Source organism: Westerdykella ornata, assembly GCF_010094085.1.
Source record: "Westerdykella ornata strain CBS 379.55 unplaced genomic scaffold EI97scaffold_1, whole genome shotgun sequence".
Taxonomy (NCBI): domain Eukaryota; kingdom Fungi; phylum Ascomycota; class Dothideomycetes; order Pleosporales; family Sporormiaceae; genus Westerdykella; species Westerdykella ornata.
In genome coordinates, this window is record NW_022986851.1 from 630900 (window position 1) to 645858 (window position 14959).

The 14959-nt window shown below is 51.3% G+C and overlaps 3 protein-coding genes across 3 annotated transcripts; 2 read left to right on the forward strand and 1 right to left on the reverse strand.

Annotated features, from left to right (window-relative positions):
* Positions 1 to 2964: 2964 nt before the first annotated feature.
* EI97DRAFT_497551 (uncharacterized protein) lies at positions 2965 to 4781 on the reverse strand. Its single transcript, XM_033802517.1, has 2 exons — positions 4576 to 4781; positions 2965 to 4526 (listed from the first exon to the last, which is right to left on the reverse strand). Exons 1-2 carry the CDS (start codon positions 4660 to 4662, stop codon positions 3048 to 3050), a joined length of 1566 nt encoding a protein of 521 aa, XP_033658340.1. The 5' UTR covers positions 4663 to 4781; the 3' UTR covers positions 2965 to 3047.
* Positions 4782 to 7052: 2271 nt separating this feature from the next.
* Positions 7053 to 8376, forward strand: EI97DRAFT_454047 (uncharacterized protein; the record flags this gene model as incomplete). The annotated part of the gene is made up of 5 exons (XM_033800504.1): positions 7053 to 7235; positions 7296 to 7332; positions 7388 to 7455; positions 7513 to 7886; positions 7941 to 8376. The coding sequence occupies 5 exons, from the start codon at positions 7053 to 7055 to the stop codon at positions 8374 to 8376; spliced, it is 1098 nt and encodes a 365-aa protein (XP_033658341.1).
* Positions 8377 to 12906: 4530 nt separating this feature from the next.
* Positions 12907 to 14875, forward strand: EI97DRAFT_409041 (uncharacterized protein). Its single transcript, XM_033796656.1, has 2 exons — positions 12907 to 13103; positions 13177 to 14875. Exons 1-2 carry the CDS (start codon positions 12971 to 12973, stop codon positions 14793 to 14795), a joined length of 1752 nt encoding a protein of 583 aa, XP_033658342.1. The 5' UTR covers positions 12907 to 12970; the 3' UTR covers positions 14796 to 14875.
* Positions 14876 to 14959: the final 84 nt, after the last annotated feature.

The window sequence follows — 14959 nt, forward strand, 5'->3', positions numbered from 1 at the left end:
GCGGAAGGGCAAAGGCGGGAGTATGATCGGCGAGGAAGATGCTATGGAGAGGATGTTCTTGGTAGAGCAGGTTGGAATGCCTGTTATAGTCAGATAGAGCAACCAAAACACACAGATACGGAAAACCCACTGGGCGAACTGGCACCGTCCCACTGACGCGTTTTGCGGCATTGTTTGACTTGCTTCTCTTACGGGTAAGGTATCAAGTTGCAATCGAGGACTTCGGATTTAGATATTGTCAGAATGAGAGGGCGCCGCGTACATGGGGAGATTGAGGTCGCCGCAGAACGCCAGAGTCTGTCTCGATGAGATGCAATGCCAGGATGCCGGTGCGGAAACGATCATGACCAACGGGTAGCTGTTCGCATTCCGAATGAGAACGGTATGAAGACGCGCTTGATCTTTCCGTCTCGGTATTTTCTTGTAACGGTGAGTCAGGCGAAGAGTCTTTCGCGTCTTTCCAAGTGTGATGCCGGACTGGGGGACACTGTATTCGACAAACCTTTCCAATGTTTCCAGTGAGGCCACAACGCAAAGGGAAACGAGAAGAAGGGCCGCGCTTATGTGGCAAATGGATTTGATCTGCTGTTTACAAGAGGGGATTGGCTTGCCATATGTAGCGGTGGAGGCACGTATAGCCGCGATGAGCAGGACACGGAAGGCAAGGTAAACAATGGGACTGTGCTGTTGCTCCGCCTTCCCGGGCGTTGGCAAAGTAGGAAGGATGTATAATGACGATGCGCGCTTCAACGGCAAGAGTCTCTTGAACAAATGGTATATACAGGAGCAATCACCAGCAGAACCGCGCCTAAACCCCCGGGGCCGGCTGTAAACAATGGAAGCTGTGCGAGCAGCCTCTCTGGAGCGCGCGACGCGACATTGAAGCAATACCCTTGAAGCAATCGCTAGAGTTCTCAAACACCCAAATGATTTTGCTCTTCCTCAATTGCACAGTCAAGCCATGCCAATCAATGAAAAGTCTTTGAAGGTTGTGCCAAAAATTCCCCGCCGACCCGAAGGCCAACAGGAGCTGGTCTAGTTGTAGTTTTCAACTAGCAAAAACGCAGCCTCAGACGAATCTTCACTGGCCTGCGTAGTGCCCGTGCACTTGGATGGAGAGGAGAAGGAGGGCGGGAGAGGGAGGGCTTTATATACTCGTCGGGGAGCTGGGCTGACTAACAACTTGTGGGCCCTCAGCGGACCTATCACACATAGTGAAGGATACAAGGTGCCGGATAGGAGCGTGTGGTGTGCCCGGGGAGGTGCGCTGAGCAGGGCATGTGCAGACAAACACTGATGTGCGGTGAAAGCTCCATCACGAGGGGCGGGGGAAACAACACCGCTCCCCGGGGCAGCCTCTGCGGCACGCCCTCAGTCCGGTCATGCACTATACGGCACTCTGTCCCTCCGTCCTCAGGTCATGTGATAGTATGCCTCTGCCTGCGCGGGCACCGAGGAGCTTCCAGTCGGCATTCACAGTCACGTGCATGCCTTCTTGCATGGAGACACGGTTCCTAGTGGCTTCCTCCCTGCTCGGGTCCATGGAGGACTCCATTGTTCATGTAGCCCAAGCTGACGGAGTTAGATTCACTTAGTGTCGTTCATACGGGCATACGCAGACCGCCCAGGTGTTGTTTCGACGCGCTCTGATGATATCCATCATGTTGCATAGCTGCTTCAAGGCTCAATACCGGGCGCTTCTGCATGTTTTACGCACAGCTTCTCCCTCAAGAAGATGTTGCTCATTAGCGCTCAGACTCTTGTTATCATTTTACACCGCACTTCTCCTTCCTCCCCACCGTAAATACTTCAACGTACGCATCATCACCTCAGGCCTCCCTCCGTACAGGAACGCCGGATTTCGCTTCATAACAGGAATTCCTGCCCGCTTCAGTCCGTATGTCCTAAATACGCTGAGCCGGCAGAAACTGAGCAAGCCAGAAACCACACCTTCCGACCCGCATTCGTATGTATCTCTTTTCTACGCCGTCAATCTACATCACGACCGCATTCAATACGTGGGCACACGACTATCTGCAGGCCGCCCCTTTAGCCATGCCAAAAGTCTCAAGGTGTAGCCCACAGAAACAAAGGCATATTTTATGTCACCCGATCTGCCACTTCATACTCGAAAATGGAGCCGTCGCCCGTCGATCAGCGCATTGCGCAGTCGATAAACGTTCCAGACGCTCAAACTGTATCCTACTGACATGTCCACAGAGCTATATCGCACACAAACTTCATCCTCGAACCAACGTTCGCTCCCCGCCAAAGTCCGAGACCACCGACTCGAAGGAAGCCTTCGTATGCATTCCCACCTACTCAGAAAGCGCTGGTTTCACGTTGGGCTAAATGAATAAAACGGAACACCTCGTGGCGATGGTACCTTGTAAACTCATTTTTACATGGCATTTACTCATTCCAGCTAGTTCGATTCGTACGTCCGTCCCAAGAACAGCCGCGTTTCCCTCCACACATCTGCCGTACGGTACATGGAAAAGAGACCGATTCAAGTGACAGATCGGGCGGTTTACCTGCTTTCGTTCGTCAAACATCTATACGAACGTGGCCCAGGACAGAGCTCGGCAGTCACGAGAGCACCAAGGTCGCAGAGGTTACGGCCTGCGGTTTTCGCGGATGAGCATCGGGCGCTGTTTGGCACTGAGGAATCGCGGATAAAGGCCACCAGGAGGAAGCGAGGTAGATGAGTAAGTGTAGCGGGGAAGGGACTCGGGGCATAAATTGGATGCAATAGTAGTGCGTCATCTTTGGAGAAAGACCATCGTCGTCCTTGCTATTCGGTCACGACTCCTCGTGCTAGGCTCTGGATTTCAGGGTATTTTGATCAGGACATGGCTGTACAGCGAGCAGAACAGTATGCCAAATGTAACAGCTTTTGGTGGCATAATAGCTCTCTCTGGAAAACACACATAGAGCACAGATCGTTGAAATCAGAATTGCTTTGGATATTAGGGGTATCATCAAAATGGCTGCAAAAACGTTAATAGAACTTTGCTCTCCATGCCTGCTGTCGTATCCTAACCAAATCATCCGGCGGCTTTCTTGCCTTTCCTTCTCCTCACCTTCTCATTATACTCCGCTACCATCTCTGCCGCACCTCCCAGGTCCTCCTCCGGCAACCAGTCCGAAGCCTCATCATATCCTTCCCACTTCACGAGGTAGAATTTAACGCCGTCTTGATATGTGTGAGAGAGAATGGCCTCAACGGCGTACTCTTCGTCATCCTCCTCGCCACCTCCCTCGTCGGGTTTTGTGCTACCAGTATCCGCTGTTTTGCTTCGCAAGGAAGTGCCATTAACCGGAGAGGCAGTGACTGGAGCATCTGCTGGCAACTCTGCTACCGCATGATGTGCACTTGGTAGTGCAGTTGTTCTGTGATTGAAGACACTAGTGTCAGAACTGGGGGAACTGCGTAGCGACACTACACTCTCAGTTCGGCGACGTTTTGGCTGCCGCTCGTGATATTCATAAGAATCTTCCTTTGACGTATCTCTCGCTCTAGTGCGGGCTAAACGTTCAGAAAGGAGCTGCTGAGACACAGCGGCACTCTCATCTACTTCGACGTCGTCGTCAGAAGTCTCAGCGTGAGTTGTCGGCCCAGTGTGATGCGCGCGCTGCATAGAAGGACCTATGGGAAGGGCGCTATTCGCGACGAACGATGAGCGCATGAGTGGTGACTCCTCTTCTGACTCTTCCGTCTCTGGTATGACCTCGGTGTCAAATCCTCGCTGTGTGGACGGTGATAAAGGGAGAGCGCTGTTGGAAACAAAGGAAGAGCGCATGACAGGAGACGTAGCGTGGATGAGCCTGTTGCCTACCACTTCTTGTCCCTCGTCTTGTTCTTCGGTTTCGCTTTGCTCTTGTTCAATACCCGGCTCGTCGATAGCGGTCCGCTGTAAGGCGTTGGAGAAGGCTGCCTTGGTCATCCCATCGACAGACGCATACTCTTCTTCCTCTTCGGACGGCGGGCGATAGCGCGGTACGACGACGGCCACACGGCCTGGTCCCGCCCTTACTCTTCCTCGTCCTCGTCCTCTTCCTCTTCCCCGCCCACGCCCACGCCCACGCCCATATACACCAGGCACCGCAACTGCAATTGCCGCTGGCCTTTCATTCCTCTGCAGTCTGCGTTTCGCCCTTTCCTCTTCCTCGGCCCGTTTCACAATGGCTTCAACTTCAGCCTCCTCGCGGAATCTCTCATTCTCGAACCTCTCAAGCTCACGAGGCGACACATATTTCAGGATGCGACTGATGTCCACATGCTTTGTCTTCTCTCGCCATTCTACCTGCCCTGGTTGGCTGGGAGGCGCACGCATCGACACCACATAATACCATCTCTTGACTTCATCGTCTGTTTCCCTCCGATCCAAAATGCGTGTTTGAGCTTGTGGGATTGGTAAAGGACAGGCGGCGGGAAGAGTCGGGGTGATCGTCGGTGGAGCTTCGCGGACGTGGAAAAGAGAGTCATAGACTTCAGGACCAGGGGAGTAGTTTTCCCATTCCCACTTATATCTATCAATAACGGCATGAGGAAGTGAGGGGAGCTTTACGTACAATCATCGTTCCGGGCATCGAACGGCGGCCACGTCCTGCTCCACGACCGCGGTTACCGCGACCCCGAACTTGGCCTCTTACCGACATATTTTCCGTATTTGCATGCAGTCCAATGCGCGATGAATCGCAATGACGCGAATGTCGTTCCAAAAAGCGTAGTTAATCTGCGTGGGCGCTAAGAAAGTCATTGTTGCGAAGTCTCCATGCTCACTCTTCCGACGTGAAATCAACGCGTCGGAGTCTTGGAAGCCGCACCTGCGGTCTGGACATTACGTAAGCAAGCTCAGCAACCACAAGTCACTGGAGAAACTCACGACCTCCCATCTCAAGAGTGCTAAGATAAAGGCTATACTGCCCAATCCACTGACTGCTTCCATCTGCACTATATTTCCATAGACCCTGGCCTCGATGGACACTGACCGCAGAGAAGGCTGTTTCATTTCAATGTCCATCATCACTAGCCACGGAAGCTCTTCGTTGTATACTGTTTCCGCCGCTTTGGCGCATTCTAGGTGTGGTGTTCATTACCTCAGATAGACTATAGTACTCCGTACTGTGTAGGCAGTCGGCTTAACTCAGGACGACGGAGGGGTTAGGGCCAGCTTACGCGGAGCCTAAATTATGACCTACCTTTAGTGACATGAAAGGTTTGCAATAAAATTGTCAGCGATCAGGAGACGGGTTGTTCCGTCAGTAGCAAGGCCGATCTGTTCGCCGATGGGAAGAGGGTCCCATATATTTGCCCGATCATCCATGAAACCCTCTGGGACAGAGGATCATTACGGAGATGCTGTCACTGGCTGCAAAATGATGGGCAATACTGGGCACTCCTGCTTCTTGGTTCACAGATCCGAATCCTCTAGAAGTGCCTTGGGACATTAGATGTAGAAGATATATAAAATCGAACCACGCGCAAACAGTTAAACTATCTGCTACGCAGAAGGAGCCTCTTCTTAACGGTAACATTGGAGCACACATGTGGCCCTTTCAAAGGTTGCCGATCCCTTTCGCCCGTAACCGCGGAGAAACCGCAAGGTAACTTTGACCTGGGGAAGAGCTCGAATATGGTGTCTCCAGGTGATCATGGCTCTCCCTGCAGGTTTGCGTTCGGACTTGATAGAAGGTCTCTCTCCCAGGCGACGTGCTGCTAGCTCTTCGCGGGATGAACGAAGCTTGTTGCTCGCTAGGGAGGAGGTAAAAGTTTCATGTACAGTACGGAGTCTGACTGCTTGTTCTGAATAGAGCTATTTGCGGCGCCTACCTTTACGGTAGGATTTAAACCTAAAAGCGCAACCACTTGGCCACGACAGGCAAACGCAACACTCCTCTACTCTGAATAAGCAGAAGCAGAGGCCACCCGCCGCAGTTCGGCGTTTTCGGCCACTGGGCTAACGTCCTCCTACTCCGTGCGACGATCTGTTGAGCGCAGCCCCTCCCGAAACTTTTGCTCCTTTGCTGTTGAATCAATGACGCTAAGCTTTGTCCCATCGCGCGAGACTTCGCGGCTTGGACTCAGCCCGGATCCTAAGGCCCCTTTGTCGCTCCCCGCTCGCGAACATAGAGAGAACATCCTGACGCCAATAGAATCTCCAATACTTTCGACACGACCCCCTCACAGTCCACTTGCCAGCAATGCCATCCTATACACCAATCGTGGCCGTCCCGACCTTGCAACACTGCGCAAAATTGCTTTTCCCCACGCGAGTTCACGATCGTCGTTCTGTGTGCCCGAGATGCCCGGTGCGCTACGATGCTCGTGGATTGCAGATCCCAGTGTCCTTCACCTTGGGCAAGAATCCATAATTGTCCCTGGATGTGACCAAAGGCGTTGGGGGAAGGAATTGCGTAATTGGGGAGACGTTCAGGACCACCCCATTAATATTGACAGATACACGACTTATAGGCGACATCCCCCAAAAGTTAACCTCATGGCTAGGGGTGATAGTGGTCTGAGCCGAAGCTCCAGATGTACTTGAACTTGAACTGTGTACTCAGACGCCCGGAACCTCCACCAGTAGTGGGCGGCCACCATGGATCGCCGGCAACATACATGCTCGCCCCACGCGTGGCCGGAATGAACTATACAGCTACGGCTTAGCGTACGTCGAATAACTTCCGAGCCGCACATGTGCACCAAGCACCGACTAAACCATCAAAACTCTATCCCAGCGACGCGAAGCAAGACCCCGTTTTGGTATACGCTTTGGGTCTGGTTTGTGTCCAGTCGTCCAGGATTTGTGGATCCCTTTCCCATCAATTCAGGCACGCCATGCCACATCGGCGCCAAATCGCCACTTCCCCCCGGCCAAGCTTAAATAAGGGCAATCGGCGTCTTGGTCCTAAGACCTTGGAATGTACGGAGTATATCATCCTTTTACGCCTCCTTCCTCGCTGTGATACTGAGTGCCGGGCCGTAGCTCAATCACCTCGTCAGTCAGCTCGTCTTGAGCAACCAAGCGAATCGCATCCTTTCAAACATGGCCGCACCACCTCCAACCTTTTCCGACGAGTATCTCGCCGAATCAAGGGGACCGGTACTCCTCGCCATTGCCGTCGTCTTCCCTTCCTTGGCCCTTTTGGTGGTCTTACTCCGACTGTACACCAGAATCAGTATCGTGAACAACGCGTCCAAGGAAGATTGGGCAATTCTGGCTGCTATGGTGAGTCAAGCCGCCCGAGGCTTCATTGGGGCCACACCAGCTTACTGATGTTCTGTTAAGGTCTTCAGCATCGCAACAGCCGTATGCCAAGGATTCCGTACGCTTCAACTTTCAACTCCCAATCCCTCCTGCATTGTGCTGATCCATATCAGAGGTAATCAATGGCATGGGACGTCATATGCAGAGTATTACCTTGGAACAAGGCATAGCGGCCTTGAAGGTACGGATCCCTCACCAACGGCCACAATCAGCACAGATATTCTGACACCGTCCTCAGGCGCTTTGGGCCAGCATCATAACATATAACCTGGGGCTTTCGCTTACGAAAACCTCCATTATCCTACAGTATCTGCGGATCGCCGTCGACAAGAACATGCGCAAGGTATGCTGGCTGCTGCTAGGTTTTGTCCTTGCGGCCTGTGCCGAAACTTTCCTCACCGGTTTCGTGACTTGCATCCCTCTTGCAAAATTCTGGGATGACCGAATATCTGGTCGATGCCTCCCCAAAGCCACCCTTTGGTATGTCAATGCGGGAATCAACATCATCCAAGACATCTCGCTCGTCGTGCTACCCGTCTTTATGCTGAGAAAACTCGCAATGCAACGTCGCGAGAAGGTCATCTTGATTCTGATTCTTGGCTTGGGAGGCTTGTAAGTGGAGTCCTTTTCATCAAGTCCCGCAAAACCCCTCTGACGCATGTGTAGCGCAAGTCTTGCCTCTATCTTCCGTCTCCACGCTCTCTATAGCCTTGCCGTAACCCGCGATATGACATGGGACAACCCGGCGACAGCATATTGGTCAACCATAGAGCTCAACGTTGGAATCATCTGCGCCTCGCTCCCCACACTGCGCGCGCTCTTTGCCAAATATGTCCCGTCCCTTTTCAACTCATCCGTCATCAGACGTAGGAACGTAATGGGTGCCTATCAATACCACTCGGAAGGCAAAGGTGGAAGGCGCCGAGCCAGCATGTCTATGGAAGACGCCATCCTTGATGGAGGAATCCATGTGAAGAACGAGGTGGAGATTGATATCGAGAACCGGAAATCCTCGACGTTTCCGAGGAATAACTCCGATGGCAATATCTCGAACTTGACTCACCCATCTGTTACTTCGCCTCCACAGCCGCAACTACGATAATGGGAAATCCAAGGCAAAGCTGGTTTCCCAATGGCAACCATCCGCGATGCTGGTTCTGCCCTTCGATACTCATATGAGGATGAAGGTTGCTTACCATTCCCCGAGGACGCTGCCTGGTCCGTTCCACCTGGTCAGGCACACGTCGATCGCACTCACTTTCTTTCTTTCCTTTCTTTTTAACTGAGTCTCATATGTCATGTAGGAGCATGAGCTTCTGGAAATAGGTCACGCGAGATTAATGTTTAAATGATACCCATCCGTTACGGAGCGTCAATCCAATGTCAATACTCTGTCTTGAAGTGTCCATTAGCTAATGAACAGAGACGCACCCAGGCTCGTTTGGTCATGACACTACGCCCCCCTCCTCCACTATTGCATTTGAGCTGGCTCCCGTAAATTTGATGCCTTCCCAATAGTGCGAGATCCACAGCGTTCCCGAATCGGCCCTAAAAACAGGTGCTCGCGGTCCAATAAACGGCGGCAATGGCACATAGTAAGCCAAGGACCCGCTTTTATAAGTTACATTGCACCCATCGCCTCCAGCGTAGACCCATCTCATTAAACATAAATTTCACCGCCGGTTTGGTGTCACTACAGCAGCAGCAATTGATTGGTATCTACTTGTAAGGTTTCCCTTCGCGTAAGGTCTAATTTCATCAGCTTTGCTGCCCTTTCCGACGCTAGCCGAAGATAATGCCAACAGCGAGCTGCGCAAATGTTCTCCAAGCTCTCCACCGTTCGAGTTCACCGTCCTTGACTCAGGGGGTACTTATTACATTTCACTGGTGCAACCAAGTGCTATCTTCAATCCACATTCGCTCTTTTGTTAACTCGGATACCCAATGGTATTCTTAACGTTTTCAGTCAATTGCAATGCACCTGAGGCAGTTTCGCCCTCCGCCTGTGCTGAGACGTCCTTGTTTCGGACCATGTCGACCCACCTTTTTTGCTTTATGAAACCCCAACAAGATATATCAATAATGAAGTGTTGTGCAAGAGGAAAATTTTCATCTAGGGACATAGCAATGCATTTCCGTAGCTACTATTTTCTTCTGAAACATAATAAAGTCGATCTCTTCCTTGGAAGAGTCAAGCGCACCGCCTTGAGCTTGAGGCTGCACGTTCCGATAACTTTTCTTCGCACCCTTGCCAACAGGGACCGGATCTTCAGCCAAGCTGCCGAAGCGGGCACACGATCTGCAAAGCCGAAGCCATGCATAGCTGGCCGTCAATATCACAACGCCTGGTATATACTTGTACAAGTAGGTAATCGGCTACAGATTACGGACAGGTACCGTAGCCTTCAAGTGTGCCGTGGCATGCATTTGGCCTTCTCCAAATTGTCTCCTGTTCTGCAAGAGAATTTCATGTTAAGAAGATTGGAAGGCTCAAATATATTTCATGAGGAACATAGCAGAAGAACACGTGCATAGATGGTGGGTCCAAAGGCGGGTTATAAAATCCCTCGAGTTATTAGGGCATCGAGCGGCTCTCAGTGCATAAGTTGATTTGCATCGCATCCAGATATACTTGGCCAACATATATGTTTGGGGAGCCATAGCATATTCAAAACGGACGAAACTTATGATTGTGACGGCGTTGAAAGGGACCCCTTGGGTAGGAAGCTGCGTGTCGCCATGTTCAGAAATCAACATGTCCGAAGGCTAGAGTGTTCGTGTTAGGGGATGGTTGACTGACGCATTCCTCTGAGCTTTCCAACGCAATGCGTCGAGTACTACCAATCCCCAACAGAAAATGATATATTCGGATGGAAGAATTTGCGCAAACTCGACACCACACATCTGATAGATGAGAATTTTTTATGCCATCCCTCGCGCACTCGCTTTCAGGCAGTCCAAACTCGCATACCCTATCTTTGACCAGACGTGCAGACAGGTTAGGAGTTCAATGTGACGTGACGTTACCTCAATGGTCTGTGCAAGGCTGCAAAAGTAATTCGGGGTCGCGGAACACCAAGTTTGTGGAATGTCGTGTACAGGTACACGACATATGCGGTCATCCCGGTACGCGGGATAGAGGTGCCAGGCGCTCGGCACCCTAGCACCGTTGTATAATCTACTGGGGTACCAACGTAATCTGGTATTTGCTTGGGCTATTGGACTACATTTCTAGGTCATGTGCTGCGACAAACTACAGTATGTGTTTGCAAGTTTCTAGCCAACTGCACAAAAGCAAAGGGCTCTTCTGGGGCTACAGTTGGTATAAAACAGCCGCCCCGGGGCGTTCTGGGATTTTGACGTTTGCAGGAAAGAAACACTCATCTAGGATTTGAGTATCCTTTAAATGCTCGTCTTAGACTTCCAGCACTTGAATAAGCGCACCCGTGCAATAAGAATTCCGGCGAGCTCTCCTGTGCGCATCTGCATGTTCAGAACCGCACATTTCCAAGTTCTCTACACCGAATCCCGGTTACGCAAATAACAGATCCAATTGAGATCTGCATTCTATATAGCAACCATTCTCACTGCGGACTGTTCGGTTTGAAGAGATCCAAGAGTGTGGGGCTCTGTTCTTGCAGAGCGTTGACCGATCACACTTGCAGTAGACCAGAATCTCAGTTTGTTCCTACTTTCTCGATCAGGCTACAACTCCTGAAACGCTGCAATATTCTACTACTCTCTTGGAAACCTTCATAGAGACCCTCTCCCTCTCCCAGACAGAACTTTATACACGAGTAATCGCCGATGTGTGGAGACGATATGCACCGAGGGGAGGACTGACTATACAACTGCCTAAACTGCAAAACATATTAGCAATCGGAATTTCAAAAACAGCCTCCCAATCCAATTGACTTACTACTTTACAAGTTCGTAAGAAGGGCCACTAGAATCCTTTATCATCTGCAGGGATGATGAGAGAACCTCGCTCGAAGGAAAATTCCGAGACGAGCGTCACCGCAAAAGCATGGTGCGCCAACTTGAACTCTGTACATGCTGAAGGACGCATACAGTGCAACAAACGACTCGATGTTCCAGGGAGCCCGTGTTCTTCACTCCAGCTGGAATGGGTGCTCAACTCCGAACCCGTCGAGGCGGGAGCCAATCTTTCACCTTCACGAATTCTCGAACGAAGTGAAGGAGACCTCACGCCAACTACAGTCTAGCTCAAACTCTTCGCGCGCCTTCCACCGCTACTCTGCCACACGCCTTCAGTCTTTTGTGCTCGCAACAACGCTCCAACCTCACGATAGAGATCCAGCACTTGACAATGCACAATAACCCCCTTCCAGGCCAGGCCCTGGTCGTCGCCATTATCTCCACTATCCTCCTGATTACATCCTGGATAGTCGTGATCGCCAGGTCCTTCATCAGGATTCGACTCAAGGTTTTCTTGATCGATGACTTTTTGATGATAATGGGAACCGTAAGTACGCGCCTCTAGCAGGGGGAATAATCTGACTGGTGTAGATGCTGTTTACGGCAACGACTGTTTGCGCCATCACGGGCGCGTATATGGGGATCGCAACGGAACACTTACATGACGCTGGTTACCACGAAGACGAGTCTCGCAAACCCTACCTGTTCGTTGTCCTGGTCCAGCTTCTCTATGCTGTATCCCTCTGTCCTATCCGATCGAGCATTGCGGCACAACTCCTTCGATTTACCATTACCCAGGGAACGAACCGGCGGACCTTATTGGGGATAATTGTTGCGACAGTCTTTACGTCTATGGTCACTCTTATCGGCATCTTGACTCAAGCGACTCCGCTTAGCTCTCTCTGGGAGGATGATAAGTCTGGCAAACACCCGCCCATCCGGGTGGACTGGTACAGCTACTTCGTCACAAGCATGTCGGTCGTGTTGGATATCCTTCTGGCCACCATGCCTATCAAGATGTTGTGGAATTCAAGTATGACCAGGAGGACAAAGCTGTCGGTCGTGGGGCTCTTGTCCTTGGGAGGAGTGGGTTGCATTGCAACTATCGTGGCACTGGGTTTCACGATTCATTAACATAACGAGGAAGGATTGGGTGGTCGAGCGGCACTGGGCACGTGTCATATAGTGGAAATGGGATGCGGTATTATTGCCGGCTCTGCTGCAGCCTTGAAGCCGTTGTTCAGAGGACGATGGCGCACTGGCGGAGGAAGAGAAACGGCACCACCGCCCGAGGAGTATGTATTCTCCTGAGTGGAGGCCGCAGTCCTGAACTTCTACCTTCAAGAATCAGAATAGCCAGGGTTTCAGGAAATGAAGCCAGTCAAATGTTTACGTCCTTCTCTAGTATCCAATTGATTCTGTTTATCCGCTCAATGTTAATGCTGCAAGCGCAGTTTGGATTGATTGCAATGGGCTTACTTCCAAACTTCTTACAGGAGACACAAATCAGCACAAGTAAAGTCGTTAACCTTTCTCACCAGATCATGCAAAAGCTTTGATTTGCTTCGAAAATAGGTGTTGACTTAGACACGATACCATGCAGATTCACCCATGTCGCACAGGCCTTGCGCACGTTCCACCAGTGTAACACCCTCTGCAGCTGCAGCTGTGACCTCGAGGAACGCGTCGCAACATCCTCTTTTCCAATTCAGAACCCCACGCTTATTTGTTCCATAGCGTCCATATATGTGGAGCAGATGAAGTGTGTTCGGGGGTGTATTCGCCCATTTCTCAGCCAGTATTCACCATTTCTACGTTCCCGAGCGCAGCAGCGGGATTTCTCCATCTTTCTCAGAAAACAATGGCCAACGCCGCAAGCCAAATCGGAGGGTAAGCGAAATCCCCAGACTTCACCTTAATTGAAAAGAGTCAACGGTCAAGCTTATAGATCTAATCTTACTAGATTCGACGGATCCGCAATCTTCTTTATTTTCATACACATCAGGCCGTTATCTCTTCAACGAAGCCAAGCGCCTTGAGGACCGTCACGTTGTCTTTCACGTTGCTGGTCTGAAGCTCGCAGCCGAAACCGCAGTAGAAAACAAACATGGCCAGGTCCGCAGTCTGGAGAAGCGAGCCGAGGGAGGTTTCAACCGGGTGTTCCTTCTAACTTTTGAAGACGGCTTCGAACTAATCGCCAAGGTGCCATATCGGCTGGCGAAACCGGACTATTATACGACTGCGAGTGAGGCCGCTACTCTTCCGTTTCTTCGGCTGAAAGGCATACCTGTTCCCCACATGTACGGATACTCGCCAAAATCGGACAATCCAGTTGGCACTGAATACATCTTTATGGAGAAAGCGCCGGGAGTATCACTAGCTTCGCAATGGACTTCTCTCACCGAAGGCCAAATACGGAAGGTGACCAAAAGCTTCGTGGACATTGAGCAGAAGTTCTTCCAAATCGCTTTCGGCGCGACTGGTAGCTTATATTCCAAGAAAGATATACCTTTGCAGCTTCAGGCGCCGCTCTACTCTGCCAACTTCGTAGCAGAACGTCCCGAGACAGAAACCTTCTGCGTCGGTCCTATTGCCGATTACATGTTCTGGTATGGGCGAAGGGCCAGTCTTGATTTGGACCGTGGTCCATGGACCGATCATGTAGCCTACCTCCGTTCCATCGCACAAAAGGAGATCGAATGGACGCGACGCTATGGCGAGCCAACAGAACCCACTTTTCCTCACAACTGCCTGGGCCTAGGTGTCCAAGACCCGAACGACTACCTCCGACTTCTCGACGACTATAAGTCTCTGACCCCCCACCTGTTGCCAAAATCTCCATCACACCCCTTCAACACACCAATTCTCCACCACCCTGACCTTACGCACAGTAACATTTTCATATCACCAAAAAGCGGTGAGGTTTCGTGCCTAATCGATTGGCAGCACGCATTCATTCAACCGACTCTTCTAGCAGCCGGGTATCCCCCAGCCTTCGAAAACCCGGATGAGGAATGGCCAACCGATTTGGAAGAGCCCCGACTCCCGCCGGAATTGCAGACTTTGGATGATAACGACAAGGCTGGTGCGACAGAGCTCTATCGACGACGCCTCGCCTTCTGGAGCTATCGAGTCCTCAACGGCCATTTCAATAAGCAGCACATAGCAGCTCTACGCGATCCCCTCTTGATCGGCCGACAAATGCTGGTCGATAGGGCCGGCCGTCAGTGGTCCGGCAATCTAGTCACGCTGAAATCCACGATTCTCCTAGCCGCGAAATTCTGGCAGCATTTGCCCGACGTCGAAGGCATCGCTTGCCCCGTGAAGATCGACGAGGAGGAGATGGATGATTTTGCCAAGTTGGAGGAGCGATGGGTGAATATGAATATGGGTGTGGAGCTGTGGCGGACGAGGCTTTGCGGTATGACTGAGGACGGATGGGTCAGCAATGAGGATTATGAAGAGGCGAAAAGGCAGCATGAACAGCTGAAAGAGGAAATGTGGCAGGCTTGCGATGATGAGCACGAGCGGATGGCTTTTCGGACGGGTTGGCCGTGGCGGGATCATGAGGAGATTGAGTGAGCAAGCGGTACGGGAGGATGATATACAATGCATAGTGTAGAGTCTTCTGTGGAATTGGCTTCTCTTTGAGCAACTGGAGGACTTGGACATAAACAGAAGTTGCGACGCTGTGTCACATACCCCGCCCAGACTTGAACCTTCCTGGCTAACAGTAAATCTTTTGG